Here is a 25837-nt window from a genome sequence, read left to right on the forward strand (position 1 = left end):
CAAATAAGCGTTTTTGTGAAAAAAAGTGAAAGTTGTCAATCGGCATACTATATCCCACCCCCATAGTGTTTAGCAATAGGAGGACTTGAAAGAGGAGGGAGGAGAGTGTCATTTACCACCGTGTATACACCCACACGTGTGACTCTATAGTCATGTGGGCTGCACAGATAAGAAAAGGAGGAAATTAAGAGCTTAAAGGGGAACTGAAACTGGAGCATACCCCATAGAGGACACCAGCTGATCTACAAAATCCCAGGCTGCAATGGGGAAAAACAGAGAAGATGGGAGGGACAGCTGAAGGCAGGATCAACCAGGTATATTTCCCTCTACACAAAACAAATGCTTCAGTGGCTTTGTAAGTTTGCACCATCCATTATATAGCATGAGAGGTTTTTATAGTCTGGGTTTACTGAAACTTTAACACCTTCTGATGTCTTAATTTCCTGCTGTTTTAATTGTAGAAGTTAATTGTTTCCGCTTCATATGTCATGCAGATGGACGGTTCATGAAGTGTAACATGAGAAAGAGTCCCGTTATTTTAACATATACTAAAACAGAAAATTACATCACATCAGATTTTTTAAAAGAAAACCCCAGTACCATAAATCTCCATCCAACCCCTCATGGTGAAGATCTGTCATCTGGTCCTTCTACTCAAGGGGAATGTTTTTCAGATCTCTCCCAGACAACCCATCAGACAGTTGGTAGAGCGGGGAAAACATCCACTTGTTCCTCCTCCTCTAGAAAAGTTCTCGCTGAACATCAAAGCAGAATGAAACCATTTTCATGCTCTGAATGTGGGAAAAGTTATAATTCTAAAGCATCTCTTATAAGACACCAAAGAGTCGACACGGGGGAAAAGCCACATACATGTTCGGAATGTGGGAAATCTTTTTGCCTGAGGACCATTCTTATTAAACATCAGAAAACACACTCTGGAGAAAAGCCGTTTTCATGTCCCGAATGCGGGAGATGCTTTCGACAGAAATCGGCGGCAGTAATGCATCAGAGAACTCACACCGGAGTGAAGCCGTTCTCATGTTCTGAATGTGGAAAGTGTTTTGCCACGAAACGAGCCTTGATCAAACACCAGCCTGTGCACACGGGGGAAAAGCCGTTTTCATGTCCCGAATGCGGAAAATGTTTTCCCCACAAAATGAGCCTTACTATTCACCAGAGATGTCACACGGGGGAAAAGCCGTTTCCCTGCACCGAGTGCGGGAGATGTTTTGCTACCACGCAAAATCGCAGTGCACACCAGAGGACTCACACGGGAGTGAAGCCATATTCATGTTCTGAATGTGGAAACTCCTTCTCCTGGAAAAGATCCTTGCTCAGACATCGATGTGTACACACAGGGGAGTAGCCGTATTCCTAGGATTTCAGAAAATGTTTGTGTTTAGATCCTATTTACCATATGAGGAGTGCCCTATCTTGTGAACAACTTACCTGAACTGAAACGCTTAAGGTTGAGCATTTTCACCTTAATGTTGTCATTGGACTGGCTACTCTTTTATCACCATCACACTAAAGTTCAATAAAGATCTTTATTATCCTGTAGTTGTGTGCGTATCTATCTTTGCCTTCTCACTACTAGTTGTCAGGAATCAGCAGCAGGGTGGTCAAATCTGTGTAACTACACTTAGGAGACCGAGAGCAGACTGTGTATGCTTTAACCACTTGAAGACCTATTATGGCACTTTTTGTTTACATGGAAAAATCAACATTTTTTGCTAGAAAATGACTTGGAACTATATATAAATATATATTATTTATATATATATATATATATATATATATACAGTATATATATATAAATAATATTTTTTTTTTTTTTACAGAGGCCCTAGAGAATAAAATGGTGGTTGTTGCAATTTTTTTTTATTTCACGTAGCACTAGCACAGTGGTTTTTCAGACACTTTTTTTTTTGGGAAAAAATACAATTTATTCAATTTTAATGCAAAAAAAAACACAATACATTTTTGGTGAAATATAAAAGATTTGCTATGTAAATAGATATCTAAACATGTAATGCTTTAACTCTTTCGCTGCCAGAGCCGTTTTTGTGGTTTTTTTTGCACACGTTTAAAAAATAATTTTAGGCCTGAAGATTACACAATCTAAAAGATGAGGTTGCACCGAGTAAATAGATACATAGTTAGTCAGGTTGAAAAAAGACAAGTCCATCTAGTTCAACCATAAAAAAATAAAATAAAAATGCCATACAATCCCATATACCCAATCCTATACCCACAGTTGATCCAGACAATCCCAGATACCCAACATGCCAAACTTTAAATTTATGTGTGCTCGTGAAATGGCGACAAACTTCAGTACCCTATATTTTCTATAGGCAACTCTTCAAAAGCCCCCTATAGGTATCAGTTTAGTGTTACAGAGGAGGAGTCTGGTGTTGGAATTATTGCTCTGACTCCGGGGTACGTGGCGATATGTAACATGTATCACTATCAACGTTTTCACGCGTAGGCGTCCTCAAAAAAATTTTTGGGGAGGGTTATGTGCTTGGGTGTAACTTTTTTTTTTTTTTTGCAAAAAAAAAAAATGTTTTTACTTAACTTTTTTTTTCATCACATAGGGGACAAACAGTCCCCTATATGTTGATTTTTAGGTGACAGGTTCTCTTTATTGAGATATGCAGGATCTAAAAGACCCCCAATGTCTCCCCTGTACTCCACTGAATGTTTTACAATGCAGGACGCATTTCAATATATCCTTTCTCGGCAAAGCGAGCCGGGGACATCGAGAGCTTGCCCCTAAAGTGTCGTCAGAGATGTCGATTTCCGGGTCACAAGAAGAAGGGGAGGAGAGCAGACGTGTATCTGCTCTTTTCCTCCCCCTCTACCAGCTGGCACCCGCCATGGAGATCCCAGGCCCGCCGATGGGCAAGGGGAGCCCGGTAAGTATGGCGGGCGCCGTGGCGGGGGGAGACGAGCGCTGGTTCTCGGGGTGTGTGAGAGTGATCGGGGGTGGCAGCGAAGCCACCCGAATTCTCTCACCTGACTGGCAGGAGTCTGTCAGATTCAAACACAATCCCAGTGGCTGCAGCCATATCCCCCGCCGTTAGGTCCGTATGACAGACCTGGCGGCGAACGGGTTAAATTTGCACACGTTTGTGGAATGGTGCCAAACCACGCTACATAAAAATCTCAATAGGTGATGCTTTATAAATTTTTACAGGTTACCAGTTTAGAGTTAGAGGAGGTCTAGCGGTAGAATTAGTGCTCTCGCTGTAATGTTTGTGGCGATAACGCGCATATGTGGTGTGAACACTGTTTACAAACATGTTTTATTTTTTTTACTCTATCTCTTACATTTTTTTTTTATCGCTCTTATTCCTATCACAAGAAATATAATTATCCCTTGTGATAGAAATAAGGCAGTGACAGGTCCTCTTTATGGAGACATCTCTAAAGATCTCTAAGTTTCTTATCCCTGCTTTGCAACGGAGAGCTTTTCCCCTCTGTACAGAGCCCTGTGTTAACTGCCAACACAGGGCTTTCATTGAACGCAGCTGATCTTTGAATCCATGAATCTTTGGCCGGGACCTTCTGACAGACTCCCGCTGTGCCTAATCACAGCGGGTGTCGGGGGGCGCACATGCGCGCACACAAATCCCAGAACCAGGCAGTGACGTTCCAGTACAATGCTTTACCTCTGCATGCGACCTGTCCACAGTACAGTGTCGGTGGGCGGTTCACAAGTGGATAAAGAGAATTTGTGAGAGCTTTATAAGCAGTGGCTGTGGCTGTAGGGGGCGTTATACCATATCCATTTTTCTAGAAGTTCTAGACCTTTCCCAATATTTGGCAGCTGCAGGGTATCGAGGGAATGTCTCTCCAAAATAGAGGAAACAACGGATTGGAAAACCTACCAATGTATTTTAAAGCATTTGATGGTATGTACATACATGTAAATTGGGTGAAAAAATAATTTTGTTGGAATATGTTGTTCATGTATTTTGTGCAACAACTACATCAGCCAGTAGATGGCAGTGTTATGGAAATGTTTATATGTTTGTAGCTGCTGTATGGTAAACTCTGTCTTTTTTTCTATAATAAAGTTTCCTGTTTGCAGTTAAGCAGCAGAAAAACCACAGTGAACTGTGCACTGTTTGTTCTGTAATATATACAGTCCCTTGAAATTTTCCACATTTTGTCATGTTACAACCAAAAACATAAATGTAATTTATTGGGACTTTATGTGATAGACCAACACAAAGAGGCACATAATTGTGAAGTGGAAGGAAAATGATAAATGTTTTTTTCAACATTTTTTACAAATAAATATGTGAAAAGTGTGGTGTGCATTTGTATTCAGCCCCCTGAGTCAATACTTTGTAGAACCACCTTTCGCTGCAATTACAGCTGCAAGTCTTTTTGGGGATGTCTCTACCAGCTTTGCACATCTAGAGAGTGACTATTTACTAATTAGGTGAAGGCAATATTTATGAAGGCAGTTGGTTCCACTAGATTTTAGTTAGGGGTATCGGAGTAAAGGGAGCTGAACACAAATACACACCACACTTTTCAAATATTTATTTTGTAAAAAATTTTGAAACCCATTTTTAATTTTCCTTCCACTTCACAATTATGTTCCACTTTGTGTTGGTCTACCACATAAAATCCCAATAAAATACATTTACGTTTTTGGTTGTAACATGACAAAATGGAAAATGTCAAGGGGTATGAATACTTTTTCATGGCACTGTATATAAAGTATATATTCTGTATATGCAGATACGGTACGATCAGCCATAACGCCTCCTGAGGTTTAAGAAAGAAGCAGATGCTATGAGTCAATACTTTGTAGAACCACCTTTTGCTGCAATTACAGCTGCAAGTCTTTTTGGGGATGTCTCTACCAGCTTTGCACATCTAGAGAGGGACATTTTTGCCTATTCTTTGCAAAATATCTCAAGCTCTGTCAGATTGGATGGAGAACGTCTGTGAACAGCAATTTTCAAGTCTTGCCACAGATTCTCAATTGGATTTAGGTCTGGACTTTGATTGGGCCATTCTAACACATGAATATGCTTTGATCTAAACCATTCCATTGTAGCTCTGGCTGTATGTTTAGGGTCATTGTCCTGCTGGAATTTGAACCTCCGCCCCAGTCTCAAGTCTTTTGCAAACCTTAACAGGTTTTCTTCTAAGATTGCCCTGTATTTGGCTCAATCCATCTTTCCATTAACCCTGACCAGCTTCCCTCTCCCTGTTGAAGAAAACCATCCCCACAACATGATGCTACCACCACCATGTTTCACAGTGGAGATGGTGTGTTCAGGGGGATGTGCAATGTTAGTTTTCTGCCACACATAGCGGTTTGCTTTTAGACCAAAAAGTTCAATTTTGTTCTCATCTGACCAGAGCACCTTCTTCCACATGTTTGCTGTGTCCCCCACATGGCTTCTCGCAGACTGCAAACGGGACTTCTTATGGCTTTCTTTCAACAATGGCTTTTTTCTTGCCACTCTTCCATAAAGGCCAGATTTGTGGAGAGCACGACTAATAGTTGTCCTGTGGACAGATTCTCCCACCTGAGCTGTGGATCTCTGCAGCTCCTCCAGAGTTACCATGGACCTCTTGGCTGCTTCTCTGATTGATGCTTTCCTTGCCCGGCCTGTCAGTTTAGGTGGACGGTCATGTCTTGGTAGGTTTGCAGTTGTTATGTTTTAGATCAGGGGTCTGAAAACTGCGGCCCTCCAGGTGTTCAGGAACTACAATTCCCATCATGCCTAGTCATGTCTGTGAATGTCAGAGTTTTACAATGCCTCATGGGATTTGTAGTTCTACAACAGCTGGAGGGCTGTAGTTTGAGGATCCCTGTTTTAGATGATGGTTTGAACAGTGCTCCGTGAGATGTTTAAAGCTTGGGATATTTTTTATAACCTAACCCTGCTTTAAACTCCACAACTTTATCTCTGACCTGTCTGGTGTGTTCCTTGGCCTTCATGATGCTGTTTGTTCACTAAGGTTCTCCAACAAACGGAGGGCTTCACAGAGCAGCTGTATTTATACTGAGATGAAATTACACACGGGTGGACTTGCCTGCGGATGACAGGTGTTAATCCACGGTGAGATACAAAAGGAAAAACAAGGGGGCGCCAAACTAAGTGCAGAATAAAAGAGCACAATTATTAACAGCCAGTTGGCAACTTACACGTGCAAAAGACAAACAGGCATATCTGGTGATCTGTGGCAAGGTGTTAAAGCATCCTGTGGTCATCCTGGTGTAGCGTGGTGCTCCTGTTCCACAGCGTACTTGGCGAATGGTGAGGAGATGCAGCCAGAAGCAGTGATAACCAGCGTGGAGCGCAAGGGAGGCCGGACCAGAAGTGATGTTAGCTGGGAGCCAGGGTGCCGCAGATGAACATAGTTATGCGTTTCATAGCATCTGCTTCTTTCTCAAACCTCAGGAGGGGGACCCACTCATGGGTCACCACAATGTTATGGCTGATCGGTATATACAGAATATATACTTTATATACAGTGCCATGAAAAAGTATTTATACCCCTTGAAATTTTCCATTTTGTCATCTTACAACCAAAAACGTAAATGTATTTTATTGGGATTTTATGTGGTGGACCAACACAAAGTGGCACATAATTGTGAAGTGGAAGAAAAATTAAAACTGGGTTTCAACATTTTTTACAATATAAATATCTGAAAAGTGTGGCATGCATTTGTGTTCAGCAAAATGGACTAGCCTGCTGCATACTTTTTTCACTTTGATTTTCGGGGTGTCTTTGAATTCAGCCTTTTGTAGGTTGATAATTGTCATTTCCAGCAAATGATGTGGCATCCTTTCATTCCTAACACGTTACCCAATCCATATCAGTATAGATATCCAGATATTTCATACTTGCTTACAGACCCGATTTTCCCAGGATAATCCCAATAATTGGACCCTCGTCCCAATCAAAATGCCGGGATTTTACTTTTGTTCTGGGAATCGGGACTGTTTTTGGCACCGCAGTGGGCTACGAAAACATGTCCGCGACTCAGATCCTAGCAGGTCTCTTTCCCCGTGTGTTCAGTGGGGAGGGGTCTCCGATCCGTGCAGCCAATCGGCTTCTCTCTTCATTGTACAAGTAGGCAATTTCCTTGTACACTGAAGCCAGTTAGCTGCACGATCCGAGGCCCCTCCACTCTCCACTGAACATACGGGGAACGAGACCTGTAAATGAAGCTGCTGCCAACCCTCCGTCCTGTGTGTCCGACGAAAGAGCACACCTGATGTAAGAAGCGGAGGGACTCTGCTAGGCACACCTGATGTAAGGAGGGGAGGGACACTTCTGGGCACACCTGATGTAAGGAGCGGAGGGACCCTGCTAGGCACACCTGTTGTAAGCAGCAGAGGAACTCCGCAGGGCACACCTGATGTAAGGAACGGAGGGACTCCGCTGGGCACACCTGATGTAAGGAGTGGTCGGACTCCGCTGGGCACACCTGATGTAAGGAGTGGAGGGACACTGCTGGGCACACCTGATCTAAAGAGCAGAGGGACTCCGCTGGGCACACCTGATGTAAGGAGGGACTCAGCTGGGCACACCTAATGTAAAGGAGCGGAGGGACTCCGCTAGGCACACCTGATGTAAGGAGTGGAGGGACTCCGCTAGGCACACCTGATGTAAGGAGTGGAGGGACTCCGCTGGGCACACCTGATGTAAGGAGTGGAGGGATTGCTCTGGGCACACCTGATGTAAGGAGGGACTCCGCTGGGCACACCTGATGTAAGGAGCGGAGGGACTTCGCTAGGCACACCTGATGTAAGGAGTGGAGGGATTCTGCTGTGCACACCTGATGTAAGGAGGGACTCTGCTGGGCACACCTGATGTAAGGTGTGGAGGCACTCCGCTAGGCACACCTGATGTAAGCAGTGGAGGAACTCTGCAGGGCACACCTGATGTAAGGAGTGGAAGGACTCCGCTAGGCACACCTGATGTAGGGAGTGGAGGGACTCTGCTGGGCACACCTGATGTAAGGAGTAGAGGGACTCCGCTGGGCACACCTGATGTAAGCAGCGGAGGAACTCCGCAGGGCACACCTGATGTAAGGAACGGAGGGACTCTGCTACTCTGCTAGGCACACCTGATGTAAGGAGCGGTAGGACTCCGCTGGGCACACCTGATGTAAGGAGCGGAGGGACACTGCTGGGCACACCTGATCTAAGGAGCGGAGGGACTCTGCTGGGCACACCTGATGTAAGGAGGGACTCAGCTGGGCACACCTGATGTAAGGAGCGGAGGGACACAGCTAGGCACACCTGATGTAGTGAGTGGAAGGACTCCGCTAGGCACACCTGATGTAAGGAGTGGAGGGACTCTGCTGGGCACACCTGATGTAAGGAGTGGAGGAACTCCGCTGGGCACACCTGATGTAAGCAGCGGAGGAACTCCGCAGGGCACACCTGATGTAAGGAACGGAGGGACTCTGCTACTCTGCTAGGAACACCTGATGTAAGGAGCGGTAGGACTCCGCTGGGCACACCTGATGTAAGGAGCGGAGGGACACTGCTGGGCACACCTGATCTAAGGAGCGGAGGGACTCCGCTGGGAACACCTGATGTAAGGAGCGGAGGGACTCCGCTGGGCACACCTGATGTAAGGAGGGACTCAGCTGGGCACACCTGATGTAAGGAGCGGAGGGACTCAGCTAGGCACACCTGATGTAAGGAGTGGAGGGACTCCGCTGGGCACACCTGATGTAAGGAGCGGAGGGACACTGCTGGGCACACCTGATCTAAGGAGCGGAGGGACTCCACTGGGCACACCTGATGTAAGGAGCGGAGGGACTCCGCTGGGCACACCTGATGTAAGGAGGGACTCAGCTGGGCACACCTGATGTAAGGAGCAGAGGGACTCAGCTAGGCACACCTGATGTAAGGAGTGGAGGGATTCCGCTGGGCACACCTGATGTAAGGAGTGGAGGGACTCCGCTGGGCACACCTGATGTAAGGAGGGACTCCACTGGGCACACCTGATGTAAGGAGCGGAGGGACTCCGCTAGGCACACCTTATGTAAGCAGCGGAGGGACTCCACTGGGCACACCTGATGTAAGGAGTGGAGGGACTCTGCTGGTCACACCTGATGTAAGGAGTGGAGGGACTCCGCTGGGCACACCTGATGTAAGGAGCGGAGGGACTCCGCTAGGCGCACCTGATGTAAGGAGCAGAGGGACTCCGCAGGGCACACCTGATGTAAGGAGCGGAGGGACTCCGCTAGGCACACCTGATGTAAGGAGCGGAGGGACTCCACTAGGCACACCTTATGTAAGGAGCTGTAGGACTCCACTGGGCACACCTGATGTAAGGAGCGGAGGGACTCCGCTGGGCACACCTGATGTAAGGAGTGGAGGGACTCTGCTAGGCACACCTGATGTAAGGAGCGGAGGGACTCCGCTAGGCACACCTTATGTAAGGAGCTGTAGGACTCCACTGGGCACACCTGATGTAAGCAGTGGAGGGATTCCGCTGGGCACACAATGTAAGGAGTGGAGGGACTCTGCTGGGCACACCTGATGTATGGAGTGGAGGGACTCCACTGGGCACTAGTGATGTAAGGAGGGACTCCGCTGGGCACACCTGATGTAAGGAGGGACTCCGCTGGGCACATCTGATGTAAGGAGCGGAGGGACTCTGCTGGGGGAACCTGATGTAAAGAGGGACCTCGCTGGGCACACCTAATGTAAGGAGCGGAGGGACTCCGCTGGAGGCACCTGATGTAAGGACGGACTCCTCTGGGAATGCCTGGTGTAAGGAGGGATTCTGCTGTTGCACCTGATGTAAGGATGGACTCTGCTGGGAATGCCTGGTGTAAGGAGGGACTCTGCTGGGGACCCCTTATGGCATCTGGTAGCAGGTAACGTGGAAAGTAATGCACTTCAATCATCCTGACACCATAACAACCATGGTGCTGTGATGACTGAAGTGCTAACAGTGTAAATATGGTCCGGGGACACACTGGGCACCTTCACTGACACTGTGCTATTGCTGGGTTCCAGTGTGCTCCTGTTCCTTTAAGGGGGATTGGGCTGCCTCCAGGTCCACCTGCCCCTCATCTATCCATTTAATGCATGTGCTTCTATTGTGAAGACGCTTATAAATTCAGTAGCGTTAGGACTGCAAGCAATACACAGGGTTCCGTGAAGAGGCCTTGCAGCTTACACAGGCGTTTGCAAATGCATGCTAACTAAATCCCTGTTTTTAACGCAGACTGTTGGACAGGTTAATTTGGTCAGTTGGCAGACTGGTCGGTGAGTTGAGCTATGGAATGTTCTGTTTTTGTCTTTGAAGCGCTAACACCAGATGTTTGGAGTATCTTTATCTGCTGATTGTTATACATTCTGGAATACGAATATTGCTGTTGTGGTGTAGGATCTGGGCCTGCTGTCCCTCCATCCCTCTATCTTTCCTTTCTTCTCCTTCCCTCCCTCCCTACCTCTTTCTCTCTCTCCCTTTCTTTCTCCCTCCATCTATCTTTCATCTCAGACTCTAACCACACCCCCTTTGAGCCACATCCCCTTTAAGCCACACGCAATATTTAGTTTAAACCACGCCAAATTTTCATTGCGGCACGCTTTGCGAGCCTCATTTTTCTTTCCAGCTATGCCATGCCTACAAACGCATGCCCTGCCCTCTAATTATAACAAGACCCCGCCTACAGGTAAAAAAGCATCCCTTTAATTTTTTCTACAATGTTGGCAACTATGATTTTTATCTTCATTGAGATCTGTTGTGTATCTGATGTATATATAGATACAGTCATACCCAAAAATATTGTCACCCCTGCATTTCTGTCAGATAATGTACAACTTCGCCCAAAAAATTGTTGCAATTACAAATGTTTAGGCATTCTCATGTTTATTTATTTTGTTTGTATTGGTATGAAAAAAAAAGTGGAGAAGCAAAAAGCAAATCTGACACATTCCAGGCAAAACTCCAAAAATGCTATGGACAAAATTATTGGCACCCTCAATTTAATATTTGGTAGCACATCCCATGGAAAAAATGACTGAAATCAATTGCTTCCTGTAACCATCAATGAATTTCTTCCACCTCTCTAATGGAATTTTGGACCTCTCTTCCTTAGCCAACTGCTCCAGGTCTCTCAGATTGGAAGGATTCCCTTTCCCAACTGCTGTTTTGAGATCTCTCCACAGGTGCTCTATGGGATTTAGATCTGGACTCATTGCTGACCAGTTCAGTATTCTCCAGCACTTTGTCTTATACCATTTCTGGGTGCTTTTTGACATTTGCCTTGGGTCAATGTCCCGCTGTAAGACCCATGACTTCTGACAGAAAACCAACTTTCTGACACTGAGCCCTACAGTCCACCCCAGAGATCATTGGTAGTCTTCAGATTTCATAATGCCATACATACGGTCAAGACATCCAGTGCCTGAAGCAGCAAAGCAACCACAAAACATCAGTGAACTTTTACCGTGTTTAACTGTAGGGACTGTATTTATTTCTTTAAAAGCCTCATTTCTTTTTCTGGGCTTTTGATGGGCTTTACCAAAAACCTGTAATTTTGTTTCGTCTGTCCACAGCACATTTTCCCAAAAGGATTTTGGCTTCCTCAGGTAAGTTTTGGCAAACTCCATTCTGGCTTTTTTATGTTTCTGTGTCAGCAGTGGGTCTCCTACCGTAGTATCCCTTTTCATTCAGATGGTGACGTGTAGTGTGAGCCAGAGGCGACTCTCTAATTCGGCAAATAAGGCAGTCGCCTAAGGCCTCGCGCTCCCAGGGGCCTTGCAGCCGCCTAATTTGCCTGATGCATGTGGTAGAATGGGAGGGAATGTCCCGGTCAGTGTCCCTAAGGTGGCAGGGTGAGCGGGCCTGGCTGGTAAAGGGTCCCAGTCTTTAGTATACAGCAATGCCTGCTGCAGACGAGATGCTGCTTGCTCTGCACTGCTGCAGACAGGCATGACACCCGCCAGCCACCGCTACACTGTTATATCTGCAGCAGAGCGGTGCCAACATGCTTTGAGTCCAATGCAGTCACTTCCCTGTCAGGCGGAGCGATCTCCGCCGGACAGGAGCTTCCTAGGCCCACCCGGCGTGATGTCATTCACAGGCCGGGAGGCGGATGAAAGAGCAGAGCAGAGTGCTGCTTCCAAGACCTGCTAGCAGCCAGTGAAGCCCCGTGCAACAGTGCAAGCAAGTTTGCAGAGGCTAAAAACCTTACCTAATGCCGCCTACACACGAGCGGGTTTTCCGTCGGAAAAATCTTGGATGGTTTTTCGTCTTGGATGGACCGTGTGTATGCAAGCCAAGCTTGAATTCCGCTCAAGCTTGGCTTGCATACACACGGTCACACAAAAGTTTGCTGAACTTACGACCGTCAAGAACACGGTGACGTACAACACTACAACGAGCCGAGGAAATGAAGTTCAATGCTTCTGAGCATGCGTTGAATTGTTTCCGAGCATGCGTAGGAATTTTGCACGTCGGAATGTGTACAGACGATCGGAATTTCCAATCGTATCTTTTTCCGACCGAAAAATTGAGAACCTGCTCTCAATTTTTTGCTGGCTGGAATCGGCCAGCAAAAGTCCGAGGGAGCATACACACGGTCGCATTTTCCGACCAAAAGCTCATCGGTCTTTTGCTGGCCGAATTTCCGATCATGTGTACGGGGCATAAGGCACTATTGTGTCAGTGGCTTAGCTGTGATAACTGCCGGAAGTGATTAACTCTTTGGGGGGGTAATTTACAATGGTATTTGTAATATGCAGCATGGAGGGGGTTAATGTACTGCCATTGGTCACTGATGCATTAGTGACCAGTGGCACTTAATTAACCCCTTTGTGCTGCATTAGTAGTACTGGTACCCTTCTCATGTACATACTACCCACCGCCATACACTCCGCACCCTTCTCATGTACATACTACCCACCGCCATACACTCCACACCCCTCTCATGTCATACTACCCACCGCCATACACTCCGCACCCCTCTCATGTCATACTACCCACCATCATACACTCCACACCCCTCTCATGTACATACTACCCACCGCCATACACTCCGCACCCCTCTCATGTCATACTACCCACCATCATACACTCCACACCCCTCTCATGTACATACTACCCACCGCCATACACTCCGCACCCCTCTCATGTACATACTACCCACCGCCATACACTCCGCACCCCTCTCATGTACATACTACCCACCGCCATACACTCCGCACCCCTCTCATGTACATACTACCCACCGCCATACACTCCGCACCCCTCTCATGTACATACTACCCACCGCCATACACTCCGCACCCCTCTCATGTCATACTACCCACCGCCATACACTCCACACCCCTCTCATGTCATACTACCCACCGCCATACACTCCGCACCCCTCTCATGTACATACTACCCACCGCCATACACTCCGCACCCCTCTCATGTACATACTACCCACCGCCATACACTCCGCACCCCTCTCATGTCATACTACCCACCGTCATACACTCCGCACCCCTCTCATGTACATACTACCCACCGCCATACACTCCGCACCCCTCTCATGTACATACTACCCACCGCCATACACTCCGCACCCCTCTCATGTCATACTACCCACCGCCATACACTCCGCACCCCTCTCATGTACATACTACCCACCGCCATACACTCCGCACCCCTCTCATGTCATACTACCCACCGCCATACATTCCGCACCCTTCTCATGTCATGCTACCTACCACCATACACTCCACACCTCTCTCATGTCATACTACCCACTGCCATACACTCCGCACCCTTCTCATGTACATACTACCCACCGCCATACACTCTGCACCCTTCTCATGTACATACTACCCACCGCCATACACTCTGCATCCTTCTCATGTACATACTACCCACCGCCATACACTCTGCATCCTTCTCATGTACATACTACCCACCGCCATACACTCTGCATCCTTCTCATGTACATGCTACCCACCGCCATACATTCCGCACCCTTCTCATGTACATGCTACCCACCGCCATACATTCCGCACCCTTCTCATGTACATACTACCCAACGCCATACACTCCGCACACTTCTCATGTACATACTACCCACCGCCATACATTCCGCATCCCTCTCATATACATACTACCCACTGCCATACACTCCACACCCCTCTCATGTACATACTACCCACCGCCATTCACTCCGCACCCCTCTCATGTACATACTACCCACCGCCATACACTCGCACCCCTCTCATGTATATACTACCCACCGCCATACACTCCACACCCCTCTCATATACTTACTACCCACCGCCATACACTCGCACCCCTCTCATGTATATACTACCCACCGCCATACACTCGGCACCTCTCTCCTCTACATACTACTTGCTACTACATACTACTTGCCTCCATAGACTCTGTACCCCTCTCATGTACATATTACCCGCCGTCATACCCTCCACTTTCCTCTCCTACTTTACCGCCATTGTACAGTACCATCATAATAGCCTCATGGGTAAAGTAAGGCACTGGGGCCCCTACTACGGGGATGGTAACCTGTGGCATACAGAAAAAAACTGTGAGCGTGGCTACATATTAGGCATTGCTTTTTAGGTTGATTAGAAATCTTAGTTTAAATTTTTTTTTTTACAGTTTTTTTTTTTTTTTACGTTTTTGGTGAGAGTTTTTTGGTTGCTTTGGTGAGATATTAGGGGTCTAAACAGACCCCTGAATTCTCACTTTTGAGACAGAGAAAGGGACTGAGGAAACACATTCCCCAGTTCCTTTCTCTGTTGTCTCAGCTGCACTGCAGATGAATGAACAGGAGACAGAGGCTCCTGTTAATTCATAAACTAAAGCATAGTAAACAGTTTACTATGCTTCAGCTATAAATGAACACAGTGAGTGATCAGTCTCGATCACTCACTGTGTTCTTTTAGAAAAGGTAGGGGCTGGTAAATTACCAGCCCCTTTTTCCAGCCTCCATCCTGAAGATCCCCCACAGCAGTCAGCGGGAGACAAAGGAGGGAAGTCGGCAGCGCTGTGGGGGGGGGCACCGTTATTTTTTATCTCTTGAATTATTTTTTCTCATTATGGGTGTGAGTGGGGCCTCATGTCTAAGTTTTGCCTAAGGCCTCACAAAGCCTAGAGCCAGCTCTGCAGGATTTATATAGTGCCAACAGTTTGCACAGCACTTTACAACATGAGGGCAGACAGTACCGTTACAAAACAATTCAATACAGGAGGAATCAGAGGGCTCCGCTTTGTTAGAGCTTTCAATCAGATTTTTCCTCTCATCTCCTGATCTTCACTAGGAAAATTATATCTACAATCTGATTGGTCGCTCTCTGCAGTTGCAGCTGCAGGCTATACCCCGGTACCGTTTTTCGGAACGGGCGGTCGGCTATCTGGTTATATCGGCCAATCCAGCTTGGCAGCCGCACAGCCGTTGTCCCAGGTAGGCTGTCACCTGAACAAAGCCGGATTTGGCTTCGATCGGGTCTCCGATGTATATATTCCTTGTGACAGTAATAAAACTGATCAGATTTATTTGTTTTTTTTTAAAGGGTTAGTGTCAAAAAATAAAAATAAAATAAAATAAATATTTTTTTTTTTTTTTTTTTTTTTTAAAGCGCCCCGTCCCTACATGCTCATGCAGCAAAAAAAATGCATACGTAGGTCGCACCCGCAAATGTAAACGCTATTCAAATCACACAGGTGAGGTATTGCCGCGATCGTCAGAGTGTGAGCAATAATTCTAGCACCAGACCTTCTCTGTAACTCTAACCTGGTAACTGTTAAAAAAAAAAAAAAGCATCGCCTATGGGGATTTTTAAGTACCGTCCTTTTTTCGCCATTTCACAAGTGTGCGTAATTTTTCAACTGTAACATGTTTGGTATCTATTTACTCGGCGTAACATCCTCTTTCACAATGTACAAAACAATTGGGCTAACTTTACAGTTTTCTTTTTTTTTTTATTTCAAAAAGGTGTATTTTTTAAAATTGCGTTTGAAAGACCGCTGCGCAAATACCGTGTGACATAAAATATTGCAATGACCGCCATTTTTTTCCTCCAGTCTTTGCTAATATATATATGTTTGGGGGTTCTAAGTAATTTTCTAGTAAAAAATACAGATTTTAACTTGTAACCAAGTGAAATGGGCTCGGTCCTTAAGTGGTTAATAATAATAATTTAATACTCAGATGGAATTATTATTGTAGCTCACCACCACACATCACCCTGCTTCCTCTTTCATTACTGTGTCCCCCTGAAACTGAAATTCAACTCTGGCTGCTTACTGGTCGCCGAGCTGCTGAGCTTGGATGACCCAGAACCGTATAGAGACAGAGCTAGCACTAGAGGGCGCAAGTCCGCCACAAGACAGGAAGACGTGTCCTTAGTAAAGGTGGGTTGGGGGCCATTTTGTTGGAGCCCGGAAGACTTGTTTGGAGAGGAAGAATCTTCGTGAAGCGGTGTAAATGTGGAGAGTGTGTGTCCAGTGAGGAGGAGGTAATATTGTCTTCTTATTATGAGAGAAGGGGGTCCCAGCACTGTGTGTGAACTGGGTTATATGCAGACTTCCTCAGCCCCTACATGCACTCTCCCTACCCTCCCGCTGGGAATCCTCTATGTGTGTTATGGGGTACAGGGGTTGCAGCCTACACAGTTCTATGGACAGACTCCCCCAGCCATCCCACATCCTGCAGAAGTGACCTGGGGATGACTACAGTCCTCACATCCATGTGATGGAAGGCTGCTTCCAATGCTACACAATACACACACCCACGTGACTTCCCTCCACACACTGATTGGCTACCTGTCAGCTCCTAATTACATCCCATTTGTCAGAAATGTTCCAGGATGTTGTTTTGTGCCGCAGAGGTGGGGCATTGTCTCCCTAGGGGGCGGAGACATGTCTCCCTTGGGGGTGGGGCCAGGTCCCAGTTAATTCTGGTATTTCTGTGTTGTGTACAAGAACTGGAGCCAAACTGATGAGCACTCACTATATATATATATATATATATATATATATATATATATATATATATATATATATATATAGGCACTGAGGGGTGGTGGGGGTGAGCTTTCTATATATGTTAGAGTCGACTGATGCTGCAATTTAACCATCATTTCCTCACACCAACTTAGAGGGCTTTCCCCGACTGATCACCAATGTCTGGACATTTATTTCTTCACAGTCCTCACCCCCTGCACTGTATACACTATGTTGTACATTACATAGTCCTCACCCCCTGCACTGTATACACTATGTTGTACATTACATAGTCCTCACCCCCTGTACTGTATACACTATGTTGTACATTACATAGTCCTCACCCCCTGTACTGTATGCACTGTTGTACATTACATAGTCCTCACCCCCTGTACTGTATACACTGTTGTACATTACACAGTCCTCACCCCCTGCACTGTATACAGTATGTTGTACATTACATAGTCCTCACCCCCTGTACTGTATACACTGTTGTACATTACATAGTCCTCACCCCCTGTACTGTATACACTATGTTGTACATTACATAGTCCTCACCCCCTGTACTGTATACACTGTTGTACATTACATAGTCCTCACCCCCTGTACTGTATACAGTATGTTGTACATTACACAGTCCTCACCCCCTGCACTGTATACAGTATGTTGTACATTACATAGTCCTCACCCCCTGTACTGTATACACTGTTGTACATTACATAGTCCTCACCCCCTGCACTGTATACAGTATGTTGTACATTACATAGTCCTCACCCCCTGCACTGTATACACTATGTTGTACATTACATAGTCCTCACCCCCTGTACTGTATACACTGTTGTACATTACACAGTCCTCACCCCTGCACTGTATACACTATGTTGTACATTACCCAATCCTCATCCCTGCACTGTATACACTATGTTGTACATTACCCAATCCTCATCCCTGCACTGTATACACTATGTTGTACATTACCCAGTCCTCACCCCCTGTACTGTATACACTATGTTGTACATTACCCAGTCCTCACCCCCTGCACTGTATACACTATGTTGTACATTACCCAGTCCTCACCCCCTGTACTGTATACACTATGTTGTACATCACACAGTTCTCACCCCCTGCACTGTATACAGTATGTTGTACATTACATAGTCCTCACCCCCTGCACTGTATACACTATGTTGTACATTACCCAGTCCTCACCCCCTGTACTGTATACACTATGTTGTACATTACACAGTTCTCACCCCCTGCACTGTATACAGTATGTTGTACATTACATAGTCCTCACCCCCTGCACTGTATACACTATGTTGTACATTACCCAGTCCTCACCCCCTGTACTGTATACACTATGTTGTACATTACACAGTTCTCACCCCCTGCACTGTATACACTATGTTGTACATTACCCAGTCCTCACCCCCTGTACTGTATACACTATGTTGTACATTACACAGTTCTCACCCCCTGCACTGTATACACTATGTTGTACATTACACAGTTCTCACCCCCTGCACTGTATACACTATGTTGTACATTACACAGTTCTCACCCCCTGCACTGTATACAGTATGTTGTACATTATCCAGTCCTCACCCCTGCACTTTATGCACTAGGTTGTGCTTTACATAGTCCTCACCCCATGTGCCGTATATAATTATGTTGTACATTCCTCAGTCCTGGACCTGTGCACACTGTATTCACTCTCTGGAATTTGTCGCAGGGCACGGGCACTGAGGCTGGAGTGTCCATACTGAATGTTTCTCCTCGGTGCAGCACAGTACACAGACAGGGGCAGCATCCGGATAGTTTTGTTGTGGGGTGGCCAGAGCCTGATGAGGAGCTTTGAGACCGGTTCCTCTTTAGGTTCTTCTCTCTTTTGATTGGGTATTGGATTGAATAGCAGCAAAAAAGGGGAAAGGTGCACATGGGCAGGGCAACATACCAATCAATACAAAAGATCCCCAGCACATTTTCAAGCTAGTCAGCACAAAAAAAAAAACGAACCAAGCCAAGACAGAGGTTTCCGTTGTATACGTTTGCAAATACATGTTGAAAGCACACTGCCACTGATCAGCCATAACATTATGACCACCCACCATAACCCATACAAGCATGGACTCCACTAGATCTCTGAAGGTACCTTGTGATATCTGGCACCAAGCCATCAGTAGCAGATCCTTTATGTCCTGTAAGTTGTGAGGTGGGGCCTCTATGGATCGAACTTGTTTTTCCAGCACAACCCACAGGTACTCTATTGGTTCGAGATCTGAAGAATTTGGAGACCAACACATCGCCTCAAACTCATTGTGATCCTCCAACCATTCTTGAATTCATCAGAACAGACCACCTTCTGCCATTGCTCCGTGGTCCAGTTCTGATGCTTATGTGCCCGCTCTAGGTCTAGGAGCTTTTGGCTGTGGACATGGGGGGTCAGCATGGGCACCCTGACAAGTCTGCGGCTACACAGTCCAATACACAACAAACAACACTGCTCTGTGTGTTCTGACTCCTTTCTATTAGAACCAGCATTCACTTTTTCAGCAATTTGAACTATGGGGCTCTTCTATTGGATTGGTCTACAGAAGGAAACATTTGCTTCCCATGTGCATCAATGAGCCTTGGCCTGTTTTCCTTCCTTGGACCTCTTTTGGCCGGTCCTCACCCCTGCAAATCAGGAACATCCCACAAGGGCTGCAGTATTGGAGTTGCTCTGATCCAGTCATCCAGCCATGACAACCCTTGTCAAAGTCCCTCAAATCCTTACGCTTGCCTTTTTCTTTTTTTTTTTTTTTTTTTTTTTTTTGTTTTCTGCTTTCAACACATCAACTTCAGGAACAACATGTTCACTTGCTGCCTAATATATCCCACCCGCTTTCAGGTGCCATTGTAATGAGATAATCAATGTTATTCACTTTGTCTGTCAGTGGTCATAATGTTATGGCTGATTGGTGTATGTCCTATAGCTGGGGATTCAGATAGTTAGGGATCCCACTCTCACATGGGACCAACATGTGCATTCACCTTTGCATGTGAGCATGGGGGACGGGGGCGCTTTAAATGTTTTATTAATTGATGGGACGTTGGTACACTGACAGATGTTGATCGGCCACCAGCGGTGATGGGGGATGTGATGGGGACAGACAGATGTTTTGTGCACTGTGATGGATGTGATGGGGACAGACAGATGTGACGGGGGACAGACAAATGTTTTGTGCTCTGTGACGGATGTAATGGGGACAGACTGTGATGGGGACAGACAGATGTTTTGTGCACTGTGACGGATGTGATGGGGGAAAGACAGATGTTTTGTGCACTGTGATGGATGTGATGGGGACAGACATTTTGTGCACTGTGACAGATGTGATGGGGACAGACATTTTGTGCACTGTGATGGATGTGATGGGGACAGACAGATGTGACGGGGGACAGACAGATGTTTTGTGCACTGTGACGGATGTAATGGGGACAGACTGTGATGGGGACAGACAGATGTTTTGTGCACTGTCATCGATGTGATTGGGACAGATGTTTTGTGCACTGTGATGGATGTGATGGGGACAGACAGATGTGACGGGGGGACAGACAGATGTTTTGTGCACTGTGATGGATGTGATGGGGACAGACAGATGTGACGGGGGGACAGACAGATGTTTTGTGCACTGTGATGGATGTGATGGGGACAGACAGATGTGATGGGGACAGACAGATGTTTTGTGCACTGTGACGGATGTGATGGGGACAGACAGATGTGACGGGGGGACAGACAGATGTTTTGTGCACTGTGACGGATGTAATGGGGACAGACTGTGATGGGGACAGACAGATGTTTTGTGCACTGTGACAGATATGATGGGGGAAAGACAGATGGTTTTGTGCACTGTGATGGATGTGATGGGGACAGACATTTTGTGCACTGTGACAGATGTGATGGGGACAGACATTTTGTGCACTGTGACGGATGTGATGGGGACAGACAGATGTGACGGGGGGACAGACAGATGTTTTGTGCTCTGTGACGGATGTAATGGGGACAGACTGTGATGGGGACAGACAGATGTTTTGTGCACTGTGATGGATGTGATGGGGACAGACAGATGTTTTGTGCACTGTCATCGATGTGATTGGGACAGATGTTTTGTGCACTGTGACAGATGTGATGGGGACAGACAGATGGTTTTGTGCACTGTGATGGATGTGATGGGGACAGACAGATGGTTTTGTGCACTGTGACAGATATGATGGGGACAGACAGACAGATGTGACAGACAGATTTTTTGTGCACTGTGACAGATGTAATGGGGACAGACAGATGTTTTGTGCACTGTGACAGATGTAATGGGGACAGACAGATGTTTTGTGCACTGTGACAGATGTAATGGGGACAGACAGATGTAATGGGGACAGACAGATGTTTTGTGCACTGTGACAGATGTAATGGGGACAGACAGATGTTTTGTGCACTGTGACAGATGTAATGGGGACAGACAGATGTTTTGTGCACTGTGACAGATGTAATGGGGACAGACAGATGTTTTGTGCACTGTGACAGATGTAATGGGGACAGACAGATGTTTTGTGCACTGTGACGGATGTGATGGGGACAGACAGATGTGATGGGGACAGACAGATGTGATGGGGACAGACAGATGTTTTGTGCACTGACAGATGTTTTTTGGGGACTGTTTGGGGGGGGGGGGGATCTGTGAGATCACTCACAGAGATCACTGCTCCCGATCACTGGGAGCAGTAGATCTCTGTCATGTTGCTAGGCAGAACAGGGAAATGCCTTGTTTACATAGACATCTCCCCGTTCTGCCTCTCCGTGCCACAATCGCAGGCCACAGGCGGACATCGAGTCAGCGGGACCCACAGGCACGCGTCTGCTAGCCGCGGGTGATGCAGTGACGTACGGGTACGTTGTTTTGCGCACCTGTGCCACTTTGCCGAAGCATATCAGCGTGAGCCGGTCAGCAAGTAGTTAAGCTTGTGCCGAGGTCCTCTTTCGCTTTGTTCTGTTACTGGAAATGCCCCGCCCTCCAAGACAGAGGCATGTATGGCAGTCAGCCCCATGTAAGGTTTACATTTTTTTTTAGCATAAACTTTATTTTTAATTACTTATAATTTTACAATCCCTTTCAAATACAGAGACAGAGTATATAGAAGGACACAAGGATCTGTAGAAGGACGTCATGATGGAGAACCGGCCGCCCCTCACATCACCGGGTAAGAGGAGACTTTCATTTCTTATAAAGAAGAGAAGAGTATTGAGGATCCACCTAGATACACACATCCTCTGATATAAAGACATAGAAACAATGTATTCAGTCAGTGTGTGTGTTTCCTACAGATGGATCCAGTAACAGAAATCCCCCAGAGAGATGTCCCCGTCCTCTGTATTCCCGGGACTCCACACAGGAACATCAGGAGATCCCTCAGGAGGATCAGGTAGGTGGAACTGAGGATTTTAATTAGAACCGATATTCATCTTCTCTGTAAGCACTCCTGGAAGGTTTGTTTCCCGTGTTCGCTGGTAAAAACACTAAGCCTGAGAAACACGGCAAGTCCCGGGAAGGGACATTTAATGAGCTACCCAAACTGCCAAACTGCTTTCATGAAAAAGCCATTCATCGGCTAATTTCCATTCTCCAACACCTTGTAGAATCTATGTCATGAAAAATGAAGGCAGTTCTGAAAGCAAAAGGGGGCCCAACCCGGGACTAGCAAGGTGTACCTAATAAAGTGGCCGGCGAGTGTGTATTATATATAGAGAGAGAGATAGATATATCTATATATATAATACACACTCGCCGGCCACTTTATTAGGTACACCTTGCTAGTCCCGGGTTGGGCCCCCTTTTGCCTTCAGAACTGCCTTCATTTTTCATGGCATAGATTCTACAAGGTGTTGGAGACATTCCTCAGAGATTTTGGTCCATATTGACATGATAGCATCAAGCAGTTGCTGCAGATTTGTCGTTTGCATATACATGATGCCAATCTCCCGTTCCACCACATCCCAACGGTGCCCTATTGCTCTGTTGGATTGTGATCTGGTGAGTGTGGAGGCCATTGGAGTACAGTGATCTCATTGTCTTGTTCAAGAAACCAGTGGTGAGATGATTGGAGGTTTGTGACATGGAGCATTATCCTGCTGGAAGGAGCCATCAGAAGATGAGTACACTGTAGTCATAAAGGGATGGACATGGTCAGCAACAATACTCAGGTAGGTTGTGGTGTTTAAATGATGCTCTATTGGTACTAAGGGGCCTTAAGTGTGCCAAGAAAATATCCCCCACACCATTACACCACCAGCCTGAACCATTGATATAAGGCAGGATGGATCCATGCTTTCATGTTGTCTATGCCAAAGTCTGACCTCACCATCTGAATGTTGCAGCTGAAATTTGAGACCCATCAGACCAGGCAACGTTTTTCCAATCTTCTATTGTCCAATTTTGGTGAGCCTGTGTGAATTGTAGCCTCAGTTTCCTGTTCTTAGCTGATAGGAGTGGCACCCAGTGTGGTCTTCTGCTGCTGTAGCCCATCTGCTTCAAGGTGTGATGTGTTGTACATTCAGAGATGGTATTCTGCATACCTTGGTTGTAACGAGTGGTTACTGTTCTTGTTTCTATCATCTCAACCAGTCTGTCCATTCTCCTCTGACCTCTGACATCGACAAGGCATTTTCCTCCACACAACTGCCGCTCACTGGATATTTTCTCTTTTTCTGACTATTTTCTGTAAACCCAAGAGATGGTTGTGTGTGAAAATCCCAGTAGATCAGCAGTTTTTGTTAATACTCAGACCAGCCCAGATGGCACCAACAACCATGCCACGTTCAAAGTCCCTTAAATGCCCTTTCTTCTCCATTCTGATACTTGGTTTGAACTTCAGCAAGTAGTCTAAATTCACTGAGTTGCTGACATGTGATTGGCTGATTAGCAATTTGTGTTACCAAGCAATTGAACAGGTGTACCTAATAAAGTGTCCGGCGAGTATGCGTATTGCGGTTGGCAAGTGGCTAGTAAATGCGACAATCAGCGACCTTATAGTAGGAATGTGATAGTGCGGCAGGCAATCTGACACTTTGTGGGAACTGACTAACTGCCACTGACATCACCAGTGACACTAATACAGTGATAATACTATACACTGTCACTGTACTAATGGCATTGGCTGGGAAGGGGTTAACGTCGAGGGGTTAATTATGTGCTTAACAATATGTAATGCATGCTACTTTTTACTACAGATCAATTTGTTTCTTTTCCCTGCGGGAAAAAAAAAACAAAGCGAGTGTTCCCTCTGTACAGAGCCCCTTTGTTGTTTGTCAACACAGAGCTCTGGGCTGTGTTTCAACACAGCCGATCAGCAGGTCCCAGCCATGAATCATTGGCTAGGATCTGCTAACAAATTCCCGCTGTGACAAATCACAGAAGAGTAGGCGGGCAGAGCGCACACGTGCTTGAAACACGGAAACAGGTGATGACGTTCGGGTACATCCCTGTGCCCGTAAGAGCCACCCTATCACAGTAATATGTATTGTCAGCAAGTGGATGAGTTATATATAATAAAGTCTGTATTTTGTCTCCTATAGGGTGAAGGCCTAACGTTTGTTAAAGTTGAAGTGAAAGAAGAAGAGGAGTCATACATGAGTGGTGATGATCCAGGTAATGAGAAGGAAATCCCTCCAGAGATCAGCACAGGTGAGTAATAAACAGTAAATCCAGAGAAGAGTCCCAGATTCTCCTTGTTCAGTCACTACAACAATCTCTTCTTCTCCCCCCTCCTCTGTCAGTAGACAGTAATGGGGAGACAGTATGTGCCCAGTGGGGGAGTCAGGAGACATCAGACTCTATTAGACTCCGGCTCTCCTCATCACATCATGTCATTGTGTGTTACCAGCCAAGAGACGTGACCAATCTCCCCCCACACACACTCTCTGGGGTCTCTCATACATCTCAGTACAGGGGGCTTCACTCTCATCTTTATTCACAAACACCAGAGCCACTCAGACAAAGGTCAAACGTGAAGAGGAGGAACTACAAGTTATTCAAAAGGAGGAAATTCCTCCATATATCACCATAGGTGAGTAATAAACACTAAACTCAGAAAAGCTACTATGAAGCCAAACGCGTTGCGTCCTTCAGGTGTGAATACAGTCTCAATCCAGAAAAGAATCCCAAATTCTCCTTGTTCAGTCACTACAACAATTTCTTCTTCTCCCCCCTCCTCTGTCAGTAGACAGTAATGGGGAGACAGTATGTGCCCAGTGGGGGAGTCAGGAGACATCAGCCTCTATTAGACTCCGGCTCTCCTCCTCACATCATGTCATTGTGTGTTACCAGCCAAGAGATGTGATCAGTCTCCCCCCACACACACTCTCTGGGGTCTCTCATACATCTCAGTACAGGGGGCTTCACTCTCTTCTTTATTCACAGATGGCTCAGAAGTTGAGGAGGAGGATGAAGCATGTGTGATTAAAGAGGAGGAAGTTCCTATAGAGATCAACACAGGTGAGTAACAAAATATACAGTAACAATTTATAAAGTGATTGTATCTATTGAGAGGTAAACCAAAATATGGACTCTTGGGATCGTAGTTCAGATACTATAAAATTGTCAATCCTTGTTCTTGGATATAGTCCATGATATTTAGACCTTCTCACGTCTAAGCAATGTCTTGCTGTTTTAATTGCAGAGCAGTTAATGGTTTTCTCCTCTTGTTGTGCAGATGGACGATACAGAAAGTGTAATATGACATATTCTAAAACAGAAGATGATGATGTCCCATCAGATTCTTCAGAGAAAAAAAATACTCTAAATATCCATCC

General features: G+C 46.1%; 1 protein-coding gene across 1 annotated transcript in view; it reads left to right on the forward strand.

Annotated features, from left to right (window-relative positions):
• Positions 1-25837, forward strand: part of LOC141106542 (uncharacterized) — a 55726-nt gene that overhangs the window by 12399 nt on the left and 17490 nt on the right. The window contains 2 exon segments of the mRNA XM_073597398.1: positions 495-1320; positions 11677-11694. Coding sequence (XP_073453499.1) covers positions 495-1320; positions 11677-11694 — 844 coding nt within the window.

This window comes from Aquarana catesbeiana, linkage group LG08 (genome assembly GCF_042186555.1).
Source record: "Aquarana catesbeiana isolate 2022-GZ linkage group LG08, ASM4218655v1, whole genome shotgun sequence".
NCBI lineage: Eukaryota > Metazoa > Chordata > Amphibia > Anura > Ranidae > Aquarana > Aquarana catesbeiana.